Source organism: Neopelma chrysocephalum, unplaced genomic scaffold, assembly GCF_003984885.1.
Source record: "Neopelma chrysocephalum unplaced genomic scaffold, ASM398488v2 Primary Assembly neopelma1_232, whole genome shotgun sequence".
Classification (NCBI taxonomy): Eukaryota; Metazoa; Chordata; class Aves; order Passeriformes; family Pipridae; genus Neopelma; species Neopelma chrysocephalum.
In genome coordinates, this window is record NW_020897894.1 from 102997 (window position 1) to 123711 (window position 20715).

General features: G+C 69.6%; 3 protein-coding genes across 9 annotated transcripts in view; all 3 read left to right on the plus strand.

Moving 5' to 3' along the window:
• Positions 1–1055: 1055 nt before the first annotated feature.
• On the plus strand, positions 1056–9725 carry SORBS3 (sorbin and SH3 domain containing 3). Of its 3 annotated transcripts, XM_027703523.1 has the most exons (21): positions 1056–1080; positions 1561–1718; positions 2718–2791; positions 3928–4077; positions 4186–4273; positions 4375–4598; positions 4669–4732; positions 4824–4938; positions 5016–5100; positions 5180–5215; positions 5320–5406; positions 6123–6178; positions 7462–7586; positions 7681–7760; positions 7849–7895; positions 8028–8142; positions 8222–8347; positions 8434–8841; positions 8932–9011; positions 9101–9207; positions 9303–9725. In XM_027703523.1, the coding sequence occupies exons 4-21, from the start codon at positions 3970–3972 to the stop codon at positions 9362–9364; spliced, it is 2013 nt and encodes a 670-aa protein (XP_027559324.1). In that variant the 5' UTR covers positions 1056–1080; positions 1561–1718; positions 2718–2791; positions 3928–3969; the 3' UTR covers positions 9365–9725. The 3 variants fall into 3 exon arrangements, with proteins under 3 accessions (XP_027559324.1, XP_027559322.1, XP_027559323.1); XM_027703521.1 differs by lacking the exon at positions 1056–1080 and having other exon boundaries at positions 1472–1718; XM_027703522.1 differs by lacking the exons at positions 1056–1080; positions 1561–1718; positions 2718–2791 and adding an exon at positions 3541–3559.
• A 236-nt stretch (positions 9726–9961) lies between these two features.
• PDLIM2 (PDZ and LIM domain 2) lies at positions 9962–16382 on the plus strand. 5 transcript variants are annotated; one of them, XM_027703496.1, is made up of 9 exons: positions 9962–9995; positions 11469–11575; positions 11978–12129; positions 12484–12717; positions 12813–12858; positions 14672–14823; positions 15087–15262; positions 15343–15448; positions 16181–16382. In XM_027703496.1, exons 2-9 carry the CDS (start codon positions 11483–11485, stop codon positions 16377–16379), a joined length of 1158 nt encoding a protein of 385 aa, XP_027559297.1. In that variant the 5' UTR covers positions 9962–9995; positions 11469–11482; the 3' UTR covers positions 16380–16382. The 5 variants fall into 5 exon arrangements, with proteins under 5 accessions (XP_027559297.1, XP_027559300.1, XP_027559301.1 ...); XM_027703499.1 differs by lacking the exon at positions 9962–9995 and having other exon boundaries at positions 10645–11575; positions 12484–12553; positions 12626–12717; XM_027703500.1 differs by lacking the exon at positions 9962–9995 and having other exon boundaries at positions 10645–11575; positions 12484–12553; positions 12626–12717; positions 15117–15262.
• Positions 16383–19083: 2701 nt separating this feature from the next.
• The window catches only part of CUNH8orf58 (chromosome unknown C8orf58 homolog), a 2240-nt gene continuing 608 nt past the window's right edge, over positions 19084–20715 (plus strand). Inside the window, exons 1-3 of the mRNA XM_027703517.1 lie at positions 19084–19129; positions 19851–20503; positions 20591–20678. Coding sequence (XP_027559318.1) covers positions 19084–19129; positions 19851–20503; positions 20591–20678 — 787 coding nt within the window. The remainder of the gene's footprint in view (positions 19130–19850; positions 20504–20590; positions 20679–20715) is intronic.

Genomic DNA, 20715 nt, shown 5'->3' on the forward strand with positions numbered 1-20715 from the left:
GTGTGAAGGGGGTGTTTCTCCAGGGGTGCTGAGCACCCCGTGGGTGCTTCCAGGAGGAAGGATTTGGGGGCTTTTCCAGCCTCTCCAGGGTTGGGGCAGTGCCCAGACGGCGTCTCCCAGCCTCTGGCACGTCGGCACACGCGGAGTGGCGGCTCCAGGGTGGGTTTGGAGAGCTCTCAGCTCCTGCTCCTCGTCCTTCCCTGGGTAAATAACCCTCCTGCCGCTGCCAGGAGGAAGAGGAGGGGATGTGCCAGCTCTTGTTTCACACCCGGCTCCTTCCTCAGCGCTTTTGGGAGGTGCTCCCTCCACACCCAGGGATTTCAGGGAGCAGCCCTGGGCTCTGGGATCCATCCGGGTGGGTCATGGCTCCCACACCAGGCTGGCTCCTGCCTGGGGATCCCCATCCTGTGCCCGGGACAGGAGGTGGCTCCTGTGGCCATCCCAGCTCCCTCCCTGCTTGGGAAGCTGCTGTTCCTCCCAGCTGTGCCTCCCAGCTGTGGCTGCCACATCTGGGATCCATCCCTCTCCCACGATACTCAGGATCAGCTCTGGAGGACTCCAGTGCATTACACCAATCCCAGCACCTTTTCCCGCGGGAATTCGGCCTCGAGCCCAGCTCACCACGTGCTCCCTGTTCCCCACCTGTTGTCCTGACGAAATTCCCGCTGCCCAGCCTCCGGATGCATCCAGGGCGTGACCGGGAAAGGATGCTCCGGCTCTCCCACCCTTTTCCTGGGTGTTCCCACCCAACTTGGGGGGGCCACCGGCACCTTGCCCCGCACCCGGCATCGCCCCCAGACCGCGGGATCGGCCCCGGGGGGGGCTCCGGCCGCCGCCCGGCACATCCCCGGGCATGGGAGCATCCCCGGGAGCATCCCCGGGGCCGGCCGCGCGCTCCCGGCTGGCATCGCCGCGCTGAGCAAACAGGAAACACTCGCCCTTTGTTAATCCCGGCCCGGGCTGCGCGTTAAATATTTATCTGCGAGCGGAGGCTGGTGCCGGAGCCGCGGGGAGGGAGGGACCGAGGCAGGGCCGGCGCTGGAGGCTCCTCGCCGGCCACGGGGACCAGGAGGAGAGGAGGTGAGCCGGGGCTCGGACGGGGGTCGTTGGCACCCCGGGGTGGGCTGCGGCGGCCGGGGCGCTGCGACCTCCGGAGATGTCACTTGGCGGGCTGGAGGGGACCTGGAGGTGACCCGGGGGGGATGGTCACCCCCCGGCAGCAGGGATGGGCTCTGGGATTCCCCTCGCGGGGTTTAACCCTCCCCGTGGGTGCCCCCGGCTTCGCCCCAGCCCTGTTGCCCTCCCTGCCCTTGTCACCCCGAGTTTTTCCAGCGGGATCAGCCCCCGTCCCCAACCCGCGTCCTCCCCGCGGTGTCGCCAGCTGGCACCAGGGAGCTGCCCCGTTCCCATGGCATTCCGGTGGGAGCTGCGTCCCCCAGGGCTGTGGCAGTGGGGAAGACACCCTCCCCTGTGTCCCCCGTGTCCCTGATGTCCCCGGTGTCCCCCGGGAGCAGCATCGCGGCCAGACAGGGCTCCTGCCATGGTGCCCCTCACCCCCAGCGGCAGGGGACGGGCGGCTTGGTGGGGACCGAGGGGTGGCAGCGAAGCCACCATCCCCCCGGGGAGCTCACGTGGGACCTCACGGGACAGAGGAAGGGCCGGGGCGGCCCCGTTCCGGGGGTGTCAGCAGTTTTGGGGGAGAAGGAAGTGGCCAGAGGGTGAGTGGTGGGTGCGGGCGCTGCCGGAGGGGGCGAGTGGGATGTGGGGCACCCACAGAGCGGGGCACGGGGGTGTTACACGGGGGTTCCCAGTGCCCAGATTCCTTTGGGATGGAGGGATGGAGTGATTCCCGGATTTCTTTGGGATGGAGGAACACCCGAGAGAAAACGGGGGGCAGTGAGGATGGGGACTCTGCTCCCACCATATCCCCCATCCCGGGGGTTGGGGGGGCCACAGGAGCACAGACCCCACTCCCCATCTCTGTCCTGACCTCCAGCCAGCACTTCCCTCCCTGTCCTCTCCCAAAATTCCCCCCCAGACCCCTGTCTCCATCTCAGAGGGGGTTGGTGATGCCAGAAGGGGTGAGGTGGGATACGGGGCACCCACAGAGCAGGGCATGGGAGTGTTACAAGGGGGTCCCCAGTGCCCAGAGGGATCTGGAGGGGATGGTCACCCATGTGGAAGTGGGTGACAGTGGGGATGGGGGCTCTGCTCTCACTGAGGGGCTTGGGGGGACCACGGGAGCACAGACCTCACTCCCCACCTCAGTCCTGACCTCCACCCAGCACCTCCCTCCCCATCCTCTCCCAGAAATCCCCCCCCAATTCCCGTCTCCCTCTCGGCGGGGGGCCGGCGGCGCCGGGCTCGCCCCCGTTTCGTAAGCGGGGGGCCGGGTGCGCGGGAACGCGTGCGCGGGGCGTGGGATGAGTTCAGCCTCCTGGCTCCGTTCCCTGGATCTCATCCCTGGAAATGTCACTGGAAACTCTGAATGGGCCGGCCCCGCTCGGGGGGGACGGAGCAGCGCACCCCAGGGGGGGCCGGGGCACACGGGGACCCAGCGCCGGGGAGGACGGTGGCTCCTGACCCACCCGGGGGATGCTCGGGGGGGGGACGCTGTCCCTGCCAGCCCCCCGCGATGCGCTGAGCCCCCCCCGACACACCAGCTACTTCTCCCGGCAAAGTTCGTGCCGTGGATTTCTCTTCCCTGCCTCTCGCAGCTCCGTCCCGCTCGCCCCGGGGCTCCCCAAAACCCCGGCGCTCCCCGGGGGTCCCCGCCGGCACCACCCAGGAGGTAAGAGCTGGCTGGGGGGGGGCCGGCGAGGAGGGGACCCCCCCCGGGGCCAGGTTTTGGGGGCAGGATGGGGCCGAGCCCCGTGTGGGTGCTGCGCTGGGAATGGGGTGGAGGTTGTTGGGGTGCCCTGGGGGGTGAGAGTCTGCACCCCGCTTTCTATCCCCTGGGGCACGTCATTCCCAGCACCTGTTTCCCTCCGGGGAGGGGGGTGATTAACATTAATTACACCCTTGGGGCTGCGAGGACACCGGCGGTGTGGGGAGCAAGGAGCTGAGGGGTCCCCAGCCCGAGCTGAGGGTTCCACACGCACAGGGCACCGTGCCGGGCTGGCACCCCCCCGGCAGCCCCCCAGGCTGTTTGGGGGGGGGGTCTGGCCGTGGTGGGCACCTGTGAGCGCTGGGGCGATGACTGGTATGGGGACGAGCCAGGGCACAGGTGACCCGCCCCGTCCCGGGGCTGCGCTCGCCCCTGGAGCCATCCCGGTGCCGGGAGCCGCTCCGGGGGTCCCGACCCCCCCAGCCGCCCCCCATCCCATCCCGTGCCGTGGTGAGTCACGGGCGCTGCCCTCCCGGCGGGCGGTGCCGGGGCCCGGCCGCGCGTTCCCGACGCCTCGTCCCCTCTCGGTCCCCTCTCCCTCCCTGTTTGCGCTGCAGGGCGGGGGAAATATTTCTGCCCTGTCGTGTTTGCCGGCCCTGGCAGCTCTCCCGGGCGGGCGACGCTGCTGCCGCCACGTGCCCGGGCGAGAGGGCACCGCGCCGGGATGCCAAGGTGATGGGAACACGGCACAGCCATCGCCCCGACCCGCTCCGGGCGTGTTCTCCCCGAAGAGAAAGCCGGGCTGGATCCATCCCTGCAAGAGCCGGGGTGGGGACAGGGGCGGGAGAGGGGTCTGGATCCGCATGGAGAACACGTTGGGGAGCCCTGCCAGGGCTGGTTCCAACCGGGAACAGCTGCTTCCCGTGGCACTGTGAGACTCCCTGAGCTGGGGACGGTGCCACCGCGGTTGTCACCCCACTGTGGTGGTTGTCACCCTCCTGGCCGTGGGGATGGAGCTGGGATGGAGCTGCCAGCTCTCCAGCCAAGCCCAAGAACAGGGACATGAGCCCCTCCCATGAGCAAAACCACTTTCCTCATAGGACACGGGCAGCCCTGGGGCACCACCCCAGCACCCCCTGGCCATGGCAGGGCGGCTCCTGCCCTCGGATACCAACCAGGCTCTGACTGTCCAGGATGTCCCCTCCTTCCACCCACCCCTGCAGGTGCCCCCCCAGCACACGGTGACACGGGTGAGTGGGGCTGGGGGCTGCTGCATGTGGGGGATTTTTTGGGGGCTGCACCCCTCTGTCCCTCCCTTTGCCCCCCCAACCCCACGCCAGCCCCTCCTTGTGCCGCAGGTGCCCATCATCCGCCACCGCGGCTCCAACACCCTCAACTTCCACTTCCATGACTCAGAGCCCAAGATTTCGGAGCCCAAGAACTCAGGTACAGCCCTGAGCACCCCCGAGGACACCCCCACGGGCTCCCCCCCAGCGATGCCCCCCATGAGCGATTCCCCCCCTGAGCAATGCCTGCCTTGCCCCCAGTGAACGAGTGGTACCAGACCTGGCCGGCCAAGGAGGTGAAAGCCCCCAACACCACAGTGCCCGCCGGCCCCACACCCACCCCCAGGGCCGCCCCCACCCGCCCGTGCCCCCCGGGCTGGTCGGCCACCTGGACCAAGGACAGCAAGCGGCGGGAGCGGCGCTGGGTGAAGTACGACGGCATCGGGCCAGTGGACGAGACGGGGATGCCCATCGCCTCCCGCTCGGTGAGTCGGGGCGCAGGGCCGGGCTGCCACCCCCCTGTTGTCCCCTCACCACCCCAATGTGTCCCCGCAGAGCGTCGACAGCCCCCGGGACTGGTACCGCAGCATGTTCCGGCAGATCCACCGCAAGCTGCCAGGTGAGCCCGGGTGTGCAGGCGTGGCACGGCGTGGCACTGCATGGCACGGCGTGGCACAGCGTGGCACCGTGCTCACCCCCTCCATCCTCAGAGCCCGAATGGGACACCCACCCCTGCCCCGCCACGGCGCCTCCATCACCCCCCAAACCGCGCAGGAGGGGCTCGGCACCGGCTGAGCCCCCCGGGATGCCCAACGGGACGGACTGGTGAGTGTGGCACAGGGACGTGGGTGCCCGTGGGGTGGAGGGGCTGCGGGGGCTGAAACCCTCCCGCCTCCCCTCAGGACGCGCTGGGGTGACACCGGTGCCACCGCGGAGCCCGGCAGCATTTTTGACTATGAACCGGGGAAATTCTCGCCCCTGGAGCAGGTAGGGAGGTCCTGGCAGGGAGGGATTGTGGTGGGCACCGTGGTGGGCACACACCTAACTGGCCCCTTGCCCTTTCCAGCCCCCAGGAGCGGCACGGCGGGCTCAGTCCATCGAGGTGAGGTGGTGGTGGAGGGCAGGGGGCTGGGGGTGGCAGTGGGGCTCCTGGTGGCCACGGGCAGTGCCAGCCTGGCCCGCCACAGCCCCACCCTCCCCGTGCAGGTGCTGCTGGAGCAGGAGCTGGAGCAGCTCAGCGAGGAGCTGGACAAGGACATGAGGAAGATGGAAACGTGCCGGACCCCCCGCCAGGTACCCCAGACCCCCTGTCAGCTGCCCCTTGTCCCCCCCCAAGAAGGGCTGATGGGGTGTGCATCCATCCAGCTGTGGGCACATCCAGCTGTGGGCACATCCAGCTGTGGGCACAGCCTTTGTGCAAGGCTGGTGGTCGGACACAGGGCTGGATGTGCGCACATCTGGATGCACGTGTGGCTGGGTGAATGCATGGCCAGATTCATGCACATCTGGATGAATGCATGGCTGGGTGAGTGCATGGCTGGATTCATGCACATCTGGATGAATTCATGGCCAGATTCATGCACATCTGGATGAATGCATGGCTGGGTGTGTGCATGGCCAGATTCATGCACATCTGGATGCATGCATGGCTTGGTGTGTGCATGGCTGGATTCATGCACATCTGGATGCATGCATGGCTTGGGAGCATCCCTGCATGACTGCGTGAATGCACAGCCTGCACATCTGGATGAACGCACGCACAGCTGGGTGTGTGCACAACTCGGTGCCCACCCATCCGGCTCCGTGCACATCTGGGCCCCGGGCACATCTGGCTCCACGCACGGCTCCTCGGCGGCCCCGAGCCGTGGCCGCGGGACTCTAGGACCCAGCCCGTCCGTCTGTCCGGCGGTTATTGGCGCAGCCGGGCTGGACTCCTTCGCTTCCCGCCGAGACTCGGCCTCCTGGATGATTAATTTTTCTCTCCCACCCCCTCCCGCTCCTCCCGGCAGAGCCCGGCGGCTGCTCCCACCGCTCGCTCCCCTGCTCCGGCCTCCCCGGCTGCTCGGTGAGTTCCGCGGCTGCTCCCGCGCCCCGGACCCCCAAATCCCCCTGCCCGGACCCCACTCGAGGCGGGGGGCAGGACCCCACTCCGGGGGTGGTCAGCGGGCTGTCCCTCCAGCGTCGCGGCGGGGTGGGAGCCTCCCGACATCCCCCTTGGGATTCCCGTGGATCCCCACGGACCCCCCGTGGCAGCGCTGGTCCCCTCGTCCCCCCCCACGCCCCGGCACGGGTGGGGGCCCCGGCGCCGGGCCGGCTGCCCGGTGGGTGGGACGGGGCCGGAGCGGGGCTGACCCTTTCCCCCGTCCCCGGGACGCCGTGTCCCGGCGTTTGGCTCCGTCCCAGGGGAGGTGACGGCGCCCGGATTCCCACCGCCGTGTCCCCGCGTCCCCACGGGCACAGGGAGGGGACAGCCGTGCCGGAGGGTGCCGGGGCACCCCCGGTTGGGGTCGGTACCCTGAGACGTGCTGGGCACCCCGGGGGTGTCCCCGCGGAGCCGTCTCAGCCCCGGCAGCGGGAGGAAAACAAACAAACAGCAGCTCCGCTTCTTGTAGGACCTGCTGTAACCCCCAGGGGCGCACGGGGGGAGTGGCTGCCCGCTCTCCAACCCCTCCTCTGGCCTGTGGGGGCATTTTGGGCTCTTTAAGTGCCCCCCGCAGTGGGGTTATCCATTAGCCAGGCCGCCCTCCCCGGCGCTCGCCTGCTCCGCACTTCCTGCTCGGCACCAGCAGGGACGTGCCTCTGGCACTGCCGGAAAACTTTGGACCTGTCCCGCTTGGCTGCCTGTGGGATGGGATCCTGGAGGGATGCACACAGGGCACCCCGGTGTCCTGGTCCTGGGGGACCCCAGCGTCCCGGTATTGGGGTACCCAGGGGTTCTGCTCTGTGGAACTCAGGGATCCTGGTCGTGGGGGACTCAAGCATCCCGGGTTTTGGGGACCCAAGGATCCTGCTCCCGGGGAACTTTGGCATCCTGGTACCTCTGTTTTGGGGTACCAGGGGTTCTAGTCCATGGAATTCAGGGATCCTGCCCTGGGGTACCCTGGCATCCTGGTCCATGCAACCCAGGGATCCTGATCCATGGGATACAGGGGTCCTGAGGGACCCTGATATCCTCATCCATGGGACCCAGGGGTCCTGATCCATGGGATACACAGGTCCTGGATGTCCCTGACATCCTGGTCCATGGGACTCAGGGGTCCTGCCCTCTCCGAGGACAGCAGGGTTGGGGCAGGGAGGGTTCATGACAACAGGGCTGAATGTGAGCCCTGAGCTCCTGTGACCCCACAGGAGCCCCCTGTCACCCCACCCACTGCGGAGCCCCCCCGGCACCCAGCGCTCCCCCGCCAGCCCCGGCATGGAGAGGGGTGTCCTGGGGCTGGCCAGTGACCGGAACCGTGCAGCCCCCGGCAGAGGTGAGCCCCCGAGCCCCCCTGAGCCCCCCAGACCCTCCCCAAGCCATGGGGCACCCCACACCCCCACCAGCTGGTGACACCCCTCTCTTTGCAGACACCCTCAGGCCAGGGACCCTCCCCAGCCTGCCCGACCTGGGAGATCCCGCCGAGACCATCAGGAGGGAGGAGAAGAAGGTGAGGCCGGGATGGGACCATCCCCTGTGGGGTTTGGGGTGGCTGGGATGGGGGGGGTCTCCCTGTAACCACTCCTCTCCCTCCCCAGATGAAAGCTGCTCGCCTCAAGTTCAACTTCCAAGCCGAGTCTCCCAAGTAAGTGCTGGTGCTGCTGGGGGGGTCACTCCTGGGGTCTCCCCCAAGCCCCTGGATGTGGGGTGGCCCTGCCAGCTGGGCTGGGGACGGGTCAGTGCCCCCCCAGACAGGTGTGAGCACTGTCCCCTGCAGGGAGCTGACGCTGCAGAAGGGGGACATCGTCTACATCCACAAGGAGGTGGACAGGAACTGGCTGGAGGGCGAGCACCACGGCCGGGTGGGCATCTTCCCCTCCAACTACGTGGAGGTGAGCCCGGGGGGGGCACAGGGGGGGCAGCGGGGTTGGAGGAACCTGGCACCGCCCCTCACCCCTGTGTCCCACCCAGATCCTGCCCCCCACGGAGGTGCCCAAGCCCATCAAGGCGCCCACCATCCAGGTGCTGGAGCACGGCGAGGCGCTGGCGCTCTACAACTTCCGAGGGGAGCTGCACGTCGAGCTCTCCTTCCGCAAGGTGCCCGCCCCGTGCCTCCCCCCCGTGCCACTCCGGGCTGTTTCCCGGCCATCCCGCGCTGACCCCACCTCTCCTCCCCGCCTCAGGGCGAGCGGATCTGCCTGGTGCGGCGAGTGGACGAGAACTGGTACGAGGGGCGGATCTCGGGCACCAGCCGCCAGGGCATCTTCCCCGCCACCTACGTCCAGGTGCTGAAGGAGCCGCGGGTCAAGGCCACCGCCGAGGACATCCCCCCCTCGCCCACCCCCGCCATGTCCCCGTCCCTGCAGCGCTCGCCCGCTCCCCGCGTCCCCCAGAACCCCACCGGCTCCCCCCGGGCGGCGGAGCGGCGTCCCGGGGTCGCGGGTGGGCACCTCGGCGCCGCCTTCCCCCCCCCCCCGAAGCTGCCCCCCCCTGGCCCCCCCCCCCCCCCCCCGGCCTCTCCCACCCCCCCCCAGCCCGCGGCCGCCCACCCCCACCAGGAGCCGCGGCGCCCAGCCGGGCCCCCCGGGCAGGTGGGCCCCCCCCCCCCCCGCCCTGGCATCGTGCCCCCAGCCCTGGGTGACGCCCCGAACGCTGCACCCACCCTCTCTCTGCCCCCGCAGCGTGCGACCCCAGGGGTACCCACCAGCGCCCGCCCCGAGCCCGCCCCGTCCTACAACGGCTCCGAAATCCGGTGGACCCCGTAAGTAGGGCCGGGAGCGTCCCCGCGGCGCCGTGTCCCCCCCTCCCCGTGTTGGGGGGGGTGGGCTCTGGCCACGCCGTGTCTCGCAGGTACCGGGCGCTCTACCAGTACCGGCCCCAAAACGCCGACGAGCTGGAGCTGCTGGAGGGGGACCGCGTGGACGTCATGCAGCAGTGCGACGACGGCTGGTTCGTGGGTGCGTGTGCCCACCGGGAGACGGGGGCAGGGACAAGGTGCCGCCGCGACCCCTCACCGCCTCACCCCGTGCCTTTTGTTCCCCCCCCCCCGCAGGCGTGTCCAGGAGGACGCAGAAATTCGGCACTTTCCCCGGGAATTACGTGGCGCCGGTGTGACCCGCGGCCGCGGCGGGGGACGCGAGGGACGGGGCCGGGGGGCTCGCCCCGCTGCCCCACCTCGGCCACGCCGTGTCCCCGCAGTGTCCCCTCCGCGGGGATGAAGCGCCTCCAGCTCCCTCCCGCCCCTATGGGGCTGCCTCTTAACAGGGACAAATCCCCCCAGCGCGGGGGGTCTCCCCCACCCCAGTGCCTTAACACGCCCCCTCCTCACCGCTGCCCGGTGCCCGCCGCCCCGGGGGTCGCCCCGGGGGTCCGCCGGTGCCGGGCCTGACCATGACGGCCGCGACCCGGGATGCGGGTCGGCGTCCGGGAGTCGCCTTTGCTTCTCGTCCATCATTAAAAGCTCAGCTCAGCCCGAGTCGGGGCGTGCCGGGATTCGGGGAGGGGCCGGCGGGGCGGGGGGGGGGTCCCGCGGGACGCCGCGTGGGGGCCGCGGGGATCCCCCCACGCCCACGGGCGGTGCCGGGGCGGGACCAGCCGCCGCCGTGCGCCCCGTCGGGGCGGGGGGGGGCCGTGCCCGCAGCCCGCCCCGGCCCGGCCCGGCCCGACTCCTCCCGAGGAGGCGGTGCCGTCCCGGGGCCGCGCTCGGCTCCGCAGCCCCGCGGGGCCGCCCGGCTCGGCCGCCCCGGTGAGTGCGGGGGGGGTACCGGCGGTGCGGGGGGCACGGGGGGTTTGGGGGGCACCGCGGGATGCGGGGGGACCGGCGAGCGCCCGCTGCGGTTGTCGGGGGTGCCCTTCCTTCGGGGGTCGCGGTGCCCGGGGGTCCCGGGGGTGCTGCTCCGCCGCGCAGGGGAGGGGGGCTGCGGGCAGCCCGTCCTCCCACATCCCCCGGTATTCACGTCCCCCAAATCCCAGTGTCCCCATAGCCCAAATCCCCACGTCCCTGTGTCGCCACGTCCCCGTGTCCCCACGCCCCTGTGTCCCCACGTCCCCAGAGCCTCCTCTGGCATCGCCCGTCCCCGCCGCTCGCCCCGCGGGTGCCAGGCGGCACCGCCAGTCGCCGCGGGCACAAAGACGTCGCTGTGCGACGGGGACAGAGCCCGGAGGGAGCGGGGACACAGGTGGGGTGCGGGGGACCGAAGGGGGATCAGGGGACAGAGGAGGGGAGCAGGGGATGGGGAAGGGGTGCAGGACACGAAGGAGGAGTGCAGGGGATGGAGAAGGGGTGCAGGACCCTTCGGGGGTCTGGGGTTGGTGCCCAGCCGGGTGTGGGGGTCGCCAGGCCAGCAGCCCTCGCTGCCCAGGGATGCTGAGCGGGGCCGGGCATGGGGAGGGGGTTTGGGGTTTGGGGTTTCCTCCCGGCACTGGAAGCCCAGCCCAGGAAATTCTTCCGGGCAGCCTCTCAAGCCCCTCTTTGTGCGCTTGGGATTTTTAACATGCCTTCCCGGCGGCTGCGGACGAGGTGCCCGGTTCCGGACGGGATGCCCGGTTCCAGACGGGGTATCCAGCTCTCCCGGGGCTCTGAGGAGCTCAGCCAGGCTGTGGCGGGATGGGATGGGATCTGGTGTAGATTTAGGGGATGGGGCTGCCCGTTCCCACCCATCCCCTCAAAGCCAGGAGCTGCTGTGCCATGGGACACCCCCGGGGGATACTCAGCACCCTTTACTGCTCTGGATTGGCTGCAGGATGAAGGACTGGGGGTGGTGGTCCTCGCCGGGTGCCAGACCCCCCCGTGGTGAGCAGCAGGATCACCACATCCTCCCCTCCAAACCCCGCTGGCTTGGCCCTGCCGCGCTGCGGCGTTGGCCTTGCTGCCAAGGCGTCGCTGATTCCCTGCCTCGCTCCAGCCCCTGGGAATGACCTTGGCTGCCTCAGCTGCGCCAACGGCTGCCTGGGACCCCCGTGCTCCGGGGGGAGGAAGCCACCAGCCTTGGGGCAGCAAGAGGAAGCGGCGGCGGCTGCTGACACCCTGCGGGGACGCGGGTCCCCTCCCCGGAAGGAAAGCGCTGCCGGTTTCCATCACCCCCTGGTTTCCATCACCCCCTGCTCGGGGTGCAGCCAGGACAGGGAGGCCCCCGTTGGGTGGGCTGTGGGTGGGAGGAGGGGGGTACCCTCTGCCTGAGTGCCTGGAATCCCTGACAGCGCCCTCCTGCCCGCCCAGAGCCACCCGCTGCCATGCCAGTGACCGTGACCCTGCCCGGCCCGGCCCCGTGGGGCTTCCGCATCTCCGGGGGACGAGATTTCGGGAAGCCCATCACTGTCTCCAAGGTAGGACCCCCCCACCCATCACCACCACCACCACCACGTGCCCCCCGGGGCCGGGGGGAGGCCGCCGGGCGGGCGCCGTGCCGGGCTGCTCCGGGGAGAGGATCCTGTTTGCTTGTCCTTGGGGGATCCCGCTCCGTGGGAACGGCCCACGGCGGGCGACGGCGGCGCGGGGGCCCCGTGCCACCCCCCCCCTGGGCTGGGCAGGGCCGTGCCAAGCTTCCGGGTGTTGTTTCCAGGGCCGTGCTCCCACCCTGGCAGAGGGTCTGGTGCTGTTCTTGTCCAGGCCGTGGGGATTCCGGCGGGTGGGAGCCACCGGGATTCGGGGGTCGAGGGCTGAGCGTGGGGGTGGGTGTGAGGGGGCTCACTGGGGCTGTCCCCACGTCCCCTTTCTTCTCCATGGAGGTGACAGAGCATGGGAAGGCGGCTGCGGGCGACCTCCGGGTGGGGGATGTCATTGTCACCATCAACGGGGAGAGCGCGGCCGAGATGCTGCACGTGGAGGCCCAGAACAAGATCAAGCAGAGCCCTGGGCAGCTCCGGCTGGAGGTGGAGAGGTGGGTGCTGGGGGAGTGGGCAGCCCTGAGCTGGAGCTGGGTGCCGGGGGTGTCCCCACGTGGGTTGGGGTCCCCAGCCAAGTGTGTGCTGGCTGTTTTTCCCCTCGGGCGACTCCTGGGGCTGTCCCGTCCCCCCATCCTCCCGGGAGTCTGGCTCGGCTCTCTAATTAAGGAGTCAGGTGCTAACGAGGCCAGGCAGTGCTGGCAGCCGTTCCCTGGCCGACTGGTCCCAGTTGGGGGCCCAGTTGGTGCCTCTCCCCACCTCCTGGGGGGGCTGGGAGGAGCGGTCAGGAGCAGGGGCTGAGCACTCCTGGGGCACATTCCAGACCCTCCCCGCTCCCCCTTGGTCCCCAGGTCCCCGATGCCACCTCCCAGCCACGCCAACGGGGATGCCTCACTGGAGAGGTTGGCCACACGTGTCCAGGTGAGCCCCAGCACACCCTGTCCCCCCACCCAGGGCTGGTGGCAGCTGCTGGTGTCACCCTCCCCTCCCCAGGACACGCTGAGGACGCGGGATGAGAGCCAGGGTGCCCTGAGAGCCCCCGACCCCAGCCTGGCATCCCCCATCCACCTGCCCCACAGTGCCAGGTAAGGCTGGACCCAGCTGTGTGTGGGGCTGGGGGGTGGGCAGGGGGCTGGGGAGGGCCAGGGACCCCCCTGATGGCTTCATTGTCTCCCCACAGCTCCCAATCCCTGGAGGAGGAGTTCGCCCGTCCCAACTTGTGTCGGGTGAGTGGGGAGCTGGGGGGCTGCAGGGGGGCAGGCAGAGGTGCTGGAGGGGGGGCATCTGTGAAACGTCAGCTTTTGTGACACTAAACCTTCCCCCTTTTCAGCCCCAAACCACCTCCCTTTGAACCCCCAAACCACCCTCCTTGCACACCCAAGCCATGCCCTTTGAGCCCTGAAATCAACACCCTTTGACCCCAAAACCACTCCCCTTTGCAAACCCGAGCCATGTCCTTTGAGCCCTGAAATCGTCACCCTTTGAGCCCCAAAACCACTCCCCTTTGCAAACCCAAGGCACCCCACTTTGAACCCCCAAAGCACTGCCCTTCGAGCCCCCAAACCATCCCACTTTTGAGCCCGAAATCACCCCCTTTGGACCCCCAAACCATCCCCCTTTGCAAACCCAAATCATCCCACTTTTGAGCCCCAAATCACCCCCCCTTGAGCCCCCAAATCACCCCCATTTGCAGCCCCCTGGCCACATCACTGCCCAGCCCTGCTCTCCCTCGGGGACAGCCGGTGTCCCCCTCCCCTCTGGTGCCCCCTCCCCGCCGCCCTGGCAGCACCCCCAGACCCGCGGGCACCGGCACCTGCCCAGGGATGTTTTGCTCCTCTTGGCAGCGGCGCCAGCCTGGGGAGGCCAAACCAGTTTGGGGAGGCCCAGCCCCAGTCCCGCCAGCCCGGGGCACTGGGGTGTTGGCCGGGCAGGGACCCACGGCCCGGCGCACCCCCGGCCCGGTGGGATGCCCCGGGAGAGGGGCCGGGATGCCTGGGAGCTGGATGCCTCCTCCTCCTCCTCCTCCACCCCCCGGATCAGCCGCAGGATGCCCGTGGCCACCCCGTCCATCCCCGCGGGCAGCCGCTGGCTCCGGGCTTGGCGTCTCCCTCCTCTGCTCCCCTCCCTGCTTTCTCTTTTTCTTGTTTTCCAAGCCCAAATTGGGAAGCGCCGTGGTCCCGGAGCGCGGCCCTTCCCGGCTGCCTTTGGCCGCAGCCCCGGCCGCCCCTTGGCTCCTCCGGCCGCCCGCTCCCTCCTTCCTCCCCAGCTCCGTGTTTGCTTTGGCCCTGGAGGGTCCCTCCCTGCCCCGGAGGGTCCCTCCCTGCCCCGAGGGTCCCTCCCTGTCCCAGAGTGTCCCTTTCTGCCCGGAGCCCCCCAAAAACGGGGCCGTGAAGATGCTCAAAGGGGAGCCGGGGGGAAGGGCTGCCCGTGGATCCCGATCTTCCCCCCATCCCAGGGTGGGTTGGCACTGGATCCCGGCGGGGACGAGGCCAAGGCGCCCGGCTCCTCCCGCGCCTAATTTTAGCTCGTCCCTCATCTCCTCGTGACCCCACAGAACCCCGGGGCTGCTCCCCTCTCCCTCTCCATGGATCTGGGGGGGGCGGTCCCTGTCCCCATCCTGGGGTCCCCCTGGTGTTCCCGTCTGCGTGGCGGCCGCTCCCGGGAACATCAGCTTCCACTTATCCAGGGTTCCTCTTTCCTGCCTCGCCGGGCCCGCTAAGCAGGAGCAGATGGTGGGGAGGGGACGGGCGCAGGCGCAGGGGTTGGGTTATGGGGTGGGGGTGCTGCCCTGGCCCCCCCCGGGGGTCCTGCTGACCCCAGCCAGGCTCGGGGAGGGGAAGCAGCTGCCCCACGGAGCATCCCTGCGTCCTCCTGAGACAAGGGCTCGAGAAAAGCCCCTCTGGGCCTGGTCCAAGTGCCCCCGGGGGGAGAGGGAGGGTCTGTGGGCACCCTGCCAGGATGCTCAGGCCGTTTTGGGGGCCACCCCAGCCTGACCCCCTGAGCCCCCCAGGAGACCCTTCACCTCTCTCCCCCTGCCAGGAGCGAGGAATCCTGACCCGCCAGAACAGCTGCCAGGGATCCATCCTGCCTCCACCCCCCTGCCCACCCTCACCGGGGTTTGGAGCCCCCCAAAACCCCTGGGAGACACAGAGGGAGCGTCGCCCTTCCCTCTCTCCCAGCACCTGCAACAGGTACGGAGTGGGGCTGGGGAGGGGGGGGGAACAGGACACAGGGCAGCCCCAAACCCCGCCCTGGCGTGGTGGTTTGGCACCCACGGGTGCCGAGGGAGCCCGTGGAAAGGGTTAACTCACCTGCGAGGCAGGTGGGGCCGAGGCAGGGCCGGGCAGGCCGGGGCAGCTCCCGGGGGGGAGGGATCAGGTGGCAGGCGGGTTGTGAAGGGGGTGCAGAGGGTGGATCCCGGAATTTGGGTGCTGTCAAACCCACCCCCCTCCAGACATCTCCCCCTTGGGGTGCCGTCCCACAGCCAGGGCTCGGAGCCGGCCATGAGGCGCTTGGAGGAGGACTCGGAGGTCTACAAGATGCTGCAGGAGAACCGGGAGCTGCGGGCGGCCCCGCGGCAATCCAGCACCTTCCGCCTGCTCCAGGAGGCGCTGGAGGACGAGGGAGGAGGTGACGGGGGCGCGGGGGGAGGCGGGGGGTCCGGCAGGGGGGCGGCAGGACCCTGATGGCCCCGTTTTCCCCCCCCACAGGTGGTCCCACAGCCCCCTTCCGCAGCCGGCTCTCGTCCAGCGCCCGCAAACCCGTGGCCGGGGTCCAGAAGCTGCACGTCTGCGAGAAGTGCGGGAGCAGCATCGCGTGAGTGGGGCTGGGGGGGGGTCCCGGGGCAGGGTCCGTGCCTGCCGTCCCTCCTGGCAAAGCCAAAAACGGGCTGGTCTTGGGGCTGGGCGGACCCCGGGGCAGGATCTGTCCCTGTCGTTGCTTCTGTCAGGGATAAAGTGGGGCTGATCCTGGGGCAGGAGTGGGGCTGGGGGCTTGGGAGGTCCCTGGACAGGATCTGTCGCTGCCGTCGCTCCCACAGGGCCAAAGCGGGGCTGATCCTGGGCTGTGAGTGATGTTGGGGGAGGTCCTGGGGCAGGATCTGTCATTGCTCCTGTCAGGGATAAAACGGGGCTGATCCTGGGGCAGGAGCGGGGCTGGGGGCTTGGGTGGTCCCGGGGCAGGATCTGTCCCTGTCGTTGCTCCTGTCAGGGATAGAATGGGGCTGATCCTGGGCTGTGAGTGAGGCTTGGGTGGTCCCGGGGCAGGATCTGTCCCTGTCATTGCTCCTGTCAGGGATAGAATGGGGCTGATCCTTGGGGCAGGAGTGGGGCTTGGGGTGTCCCAGGGCAGGGATGTCCCGGGGCAGGACCCATCCCTGTCACTGCTCCAAGCAGGGAACAAACGGGGCTGACCCTGGGATGGGAGCGGGGACGGAATCCCCGGGCAGAGCCCCGCCCTGCCACCGCTCCGGGGCCGCGGTGGGGCGGGAGGGGACCCGGGGGGACACGGAGGGAGCCCCGCTGACGCCCCCTCCCGGGGTCCCCCCAGCACTCAGGCGGTGCGGATCCAGGACGGGCGGTACCGGCACCCGTCCTGCTACAGCTGCGCCGACTGCGGCCTCAACCTCAAGATGAGGGGCCACTTCTGGGTGGGCGACGAGCTGTTCTGCGAGAAACACGCCCGCCTGCGCTACCAGGGCCCCCCGGGGGCGCCCGTGTCCCCCCCGCCCGTGTCCCCCCACTCCTGAGCCACAGGATCCCGCCCCGGGGCCCGGGGTCAGCCCCCTGCCCCCACCAGCCCCACTGGCGTTGGGGGTGTCCTGGGGGGGCTGAGGGCACCACCAGGCTCGGGACAGCCGGGATTTTTGGGGAGGGATGCACTGCAGCCTTCACAGTCTGCGTGATGAGCTGGGTTAGTTCTCGGCCTGGGCTGCAGCAGTGGGGGACATGGGGGTGACACTGGGGAGGGAGGACTTTGGGGGGGGTGTCACAGGGATGCTTGAGCACTTGGGTGCCAGAGAAGGGCTGGCACCGCTTGTACACTGACTGCAACAAGGTATTAAACCAGATTATATATAAATATAATATATATTTGCTCCACTCCCGTGTCTGCTCTGTGCTGGGGCCCCAGGGCGGGGGCAAGGTGGGTCCCCCTCCCAAATCCCAGGGTGCAGGCGGGGACCCCAGACCCTCCAGCCCTCCTGCCTGCACCCAGGGTGGGGGTCCAGGGCTGGGCAAGCCTCCGTGGCACATCCCATGGCACATCCCGGGCTCTCCAGTGACATCCCAGCTGGCCTTGTGGTGCTCCTGGGAAGGTCAGGGCTCCCCGTGGGGCTGGATGTCCCCTCCCTGCTCCCGGTGGTGTCCCTGGGAGGTGTCGGGGTTTATTGGGGGCTGTTGGCCGAGCCCTTTGTCCTGCAGGGGCCCAGGTGGGCTCTTATCTCTGCTCCCCACCCTCCGGGCCTGTTTGCACCGAGATGGTCTTTGCTGTTATCTGGGATTCCCGGGAGGGAACCAGCTCCTTCCCCTGTCCTGGGGACAGCCAGGAGCCCCCTCCCCTCTTGCCTGGGGTCTGTTTGGGGTGCACCATAGCCCCTCGTGTGCCCCTGGGCCCGTCCATGGAGCTCTCACCGTGGAATTCCCGATTAAACATCCCAGAGAAGCTGTGGCTGCCCCATCCCTGGGAGTGTCCAAGGCCGGGTTGGAGCAACCTGGGCTAGTGGAAGGTGTCCCTGCCCATGGCAGGGGGTGGGACTGGATGGTCTTTAAGGTCGCTTTGCACCCAAACCATTCCGTGACTCTCTAGGACCCCCAGGGAGGGAGGATGATGATGATGATGGTCCTGCCCCTCTCCCGCCCTCGGCACGCGGGATGAAAAAAAAAAGAGGAATAAACGCTTTGAGCCCTGCTGGGGTAGAACAGGTGGGGCTGGGGGCAAAGGGGCTGCCCGGGCTGGGGGCGGCCCCCCCACCCCCGCCCCGCCCCGCCCCGGGGCTGTGCCCCCCCCAGCCCTGCCCCATAAAGCGGCGGAGGACGAGCCCCGCCGCTCCCTGCCCGGCTCCCGGTTCCTGTTTCTCCTCTGCCCGGTTCCCAGTTCCCAGTGCTCCCTGCCCGGCTCCCGCACCCGCTTCCCCATTCCCGGTTTTTCTCTGCCCTGTTCCCGGCACTCCCGGATCTCGGTTCCCCTCCCTCTGACCGTTCCCAGCTGCCCGTACCCCGTTCCCAGTCTCTCCCAGTTCCCGGGGATGCTGCGCCGGCGCGGAGCCTTCAGCGTGGAGCCGCTCCATGACGGCGGTGAGTCGGTGGCCCCTGGGGTCAGGGGGGACCCCCCTCCCGTAGCTGGAGGGGGCCCCCGGTGTCTCCAGCCTGTGAAGTTCCTGCTGGAAGGGATCCTCAGGGATCCCTGGTTTGGGGTGTCTGTGCTGCAGAGGGAACCTGGGGGTCCCTGGCACCCCCCGTCAGTGCTGTTTGTGCTGCAGAGGGAAGCTGGGGGTCCTCGGCACCCCCCAGTTCGTGGTCTCTGTGCTGCAGAGGGTCCCTGGACCCCTCGTTTTCATCCCCCTCCCTGCTGGGAGTGGCCAAGGGTACTGGCTGTGCTGGGAATTCAGGTTTTTCCCTTCCCGTGTTTAGGCTGACGGGCCTGTTCCTGCACCCGGAGCCCACTGAGCACTGTGGGGGTCCCCAAAACCCGGGGCCCATCTCTATGTGCCCCCCTGACTCTGCCTGTGCTGGGACCCCCCTGCTCCAGCAGCAACAGCCGGAAAGCACCGGGGGGATCCAGGATCCAGCTGGGCTGGAGCTGCCAACCCAGGAGGAGGTGATGGGGGTCCCCCCACGTCCCTACCTGTGCCCCCCACCCCGGTGGGGCTCTGGTGCCACCCCCGTGGTGGAGGGGGAGCAGCCCCTTGGCGTGTGGGGTCCGGCAGCCCGCGGGAACGCGGCGTGTGGGAGCTGGGATGTTGGCAGCCACCGAGCCGGGGTGGAGGGGCTGCCCCCCGGGATTCCTGGGATTCAATCCTGCTGGGGTGGACGGGCTCCCCCACGGGATTGCTGGGATTCAATCCTGCTGAACGGTCAGATTGTCCCGGGCCCGGCCTCTCCAGCCCCCAAGGGGTGCCCGGTGAGTGGTGTGGCTGCGGGAATTCAGGGGTACCGGGACCCCTGATGGGTGAACTCACCCCAAGCCGGAGTTCCTGAGTGAGTTCCCTGGAATTTGGTGGGATTCCCCCGGCTCCTGGCTGCCTGCCGGTGCCCAAACACCGCGGCTGGGGTGGGAAGGGAGCCCTTAACCACTGGCCCAGCCAGTATCACCGATCCCAAACCCTGCGAGGAACCAGTTGGGAACCAGTCCCGTAATGAGGTGCCTCTGGATACAGGGCCCGTCTCCGGCTGGGGTTGCTATAAAAGGGAGCGCCGGGACGCGCACCCGGCTCTCAGCTCCGGCTCCCGGCGATGTGGGGGGGCTCCCGCGCCGTCTGGAAGAGGAGGTTCAGCTGCTGTGAGTGTGTTTGGGGGGTGTCAGATCCCAGGGGGGCTTCCTGGGGGGGTGGGCGACTCCCAGGAGGTGCCAAAGCTTCGCTCCCACCTCCCCGAGGCCTTTGCTGTGGCCTGTCTGGGGAGGGAGGGGTGAAAGGAATGCTGAGACCCCCCCCGTTGATGTGCCGTGATCCCACCTGGATCTGCGGGGTGGTGTGGGGGGGGCATATCCCGGCTGGTGATGTCCCCCTCCTTTCCTGTGGGGAGAAGTGTGAGGAGCTGGTGGTCTCTGGACCCATCAGGTGTCTGGGATCCCACACTGTGGCCTGGATTGTTGGCACCGGGCCAGAGTGGGATACAGGGAGAGCAGCCAGGTCGGGGTGGGGGTCATGTGTGTCCCCCCTCCGCCCCCCAGCAGCTCAGCAGCGCGGCTTAGGAGGAGGATGGCGGAGGCCATGGCTGTGTTTTTGGGAAGCAGCGACAACGCACTGCGGTTGTAGGAACATCTCTGGCTGTGGGGACCCTCTGGAGAGGGGTCTCAGGGGGTGGGGGGGGGCTGTAACCCCCCCCGTGGCAACAGGGAGAGTGGCCTGGGCACGGCTGGAGCTGCTGTGCAGCAGCCCGGGGGGGGGTGGGGGAGAACTGGGAGGGTGGTGGGTTCATGTGTGAGGGGTGGACACCCTGTTCTGCATCCGGGGACCCTCCAGCTGAGACCCCCCCCCTCATCCTCCCTCGCCCCGCAGATGGTCCCTGGGAGACGGCCGAGAGCTGCATCGTGCGCACCTCCGCCAGCGTCTACCGCCGGCTGCAGGAGAGCCCGCGGCAGCCCCCGCGGGGCATGAGCACCCGGGGACCCCCCCCGAGGCCCCCCAGCAGCCCCCCGGCCGGCGGGAGACTCCTCAAGTCCGAGTCGGAGGACTCCGGGGTGGAGATGGCCAGCAACGAGCACTCGCCCTGCACCCCGCTGGGCTCCGAGAGCAGCTTCTCCCTCGACGGCTTCGCGGCGGCGGAGAATCCCCCCGGGGAGGAGCCGGGCCCGGAGCCCCCCTGCGCCCCCCGGAGCCGCTCCGCCAGCAGGAAGCTGCTGCAGGCAGCAGCGCAGCGGAGCAGGAGGCAGCGATGCCCGCGACAGCTCAGCCGGCGCAGCGCCAGCACAGCCGACCTGGCGGAGACCCCGCGGGACCCCCGGGAGCCCGAGGGGGCGGCGGCCCCCGCGGCTGGAAGGGCTCGGCCGCCCGGCAGCCCCCGAGACCCCCGGGCTGTGCCCGAGGGGCAGGGGCTGCGCTACCTGGAGCACGTCTGCCAGATGCTGGAGCGCCTGGCGCGGCTGCAGCAGGACAACAGGATCCTCCGGCAGCAGGCGGCCGATGCCCGGCGCGCCCGCCCGGGAACTCTGGTGAGGGCCGGGAGGAGGTGGGATGCGCGGATGGGGGGAGGTTGGGGGTCCCAGCTGACACCCTGCCTCTCCTCTCCTCGCCCACAGCCCACCCGGGAGCCCCCGAGGCAGGATTCGGCGGCGTGGAGGGGTGAGGGGTTCCGTCCGCGCTCCTGCTCCGACAGCCAGGCACCAGGTGAGAGGGGTGGGATGCGGGAGTGGCGGGATCAGGC

What these genes read in the sequence shown, in the direction of transcription:
- SORBS3 (XM_027703521.1), top strand. Translation starts at nt 1,541, where the DNA reads ATGGTGCCCCTCACCCCCAGCGGCAGGGGACGGGCGGCTTGGTGGGGA. An exon ending in AATTCTCGCCCCTGGAGCAG is followed by an intron (nt 5,101 to 5,179) that starts GTAGGGAGGTCC and finishes TGCCCTTTCCAG; the next exon opens with CCCCCAGGAGCGGCACGGCG. An exon ending in TCCCCTCCAACTACGTGGAG is followed by an intron (nt 8,143 to 8,221) that starts GTGAGCCCGGGG and finishes TGTCCCACCCAG; the next exon opens with ATCCTGCCCCCCACGGAGGT.
- PDLIM2 (XM_027703496.1), top strand. Translation starts at nt 11,483, where the DNA reads ATGCCAGTGACCGTGACCCTGCCCGGCCCGGCCCCGTGGGGCTTCCGC. An exon ending in CACCTGCCCCACAGTGCCAG is followed by an intron (nt 12,718 to 12,812) that starts GTAAGGCTGGAC and finishes GTCTCCCCACAG; the next exon opens with CTCCCAATCCCTGGAGGAGG. An exon ending in TCTCCCAGCACCTGCAACAG is followed by an intron (nt 14,824 to 15,086) that starts GTACGGAGTGGG and finishes ACCCCCCTCCAG; the next exon opens with ACATCTCCCCCTTGGGGTGC.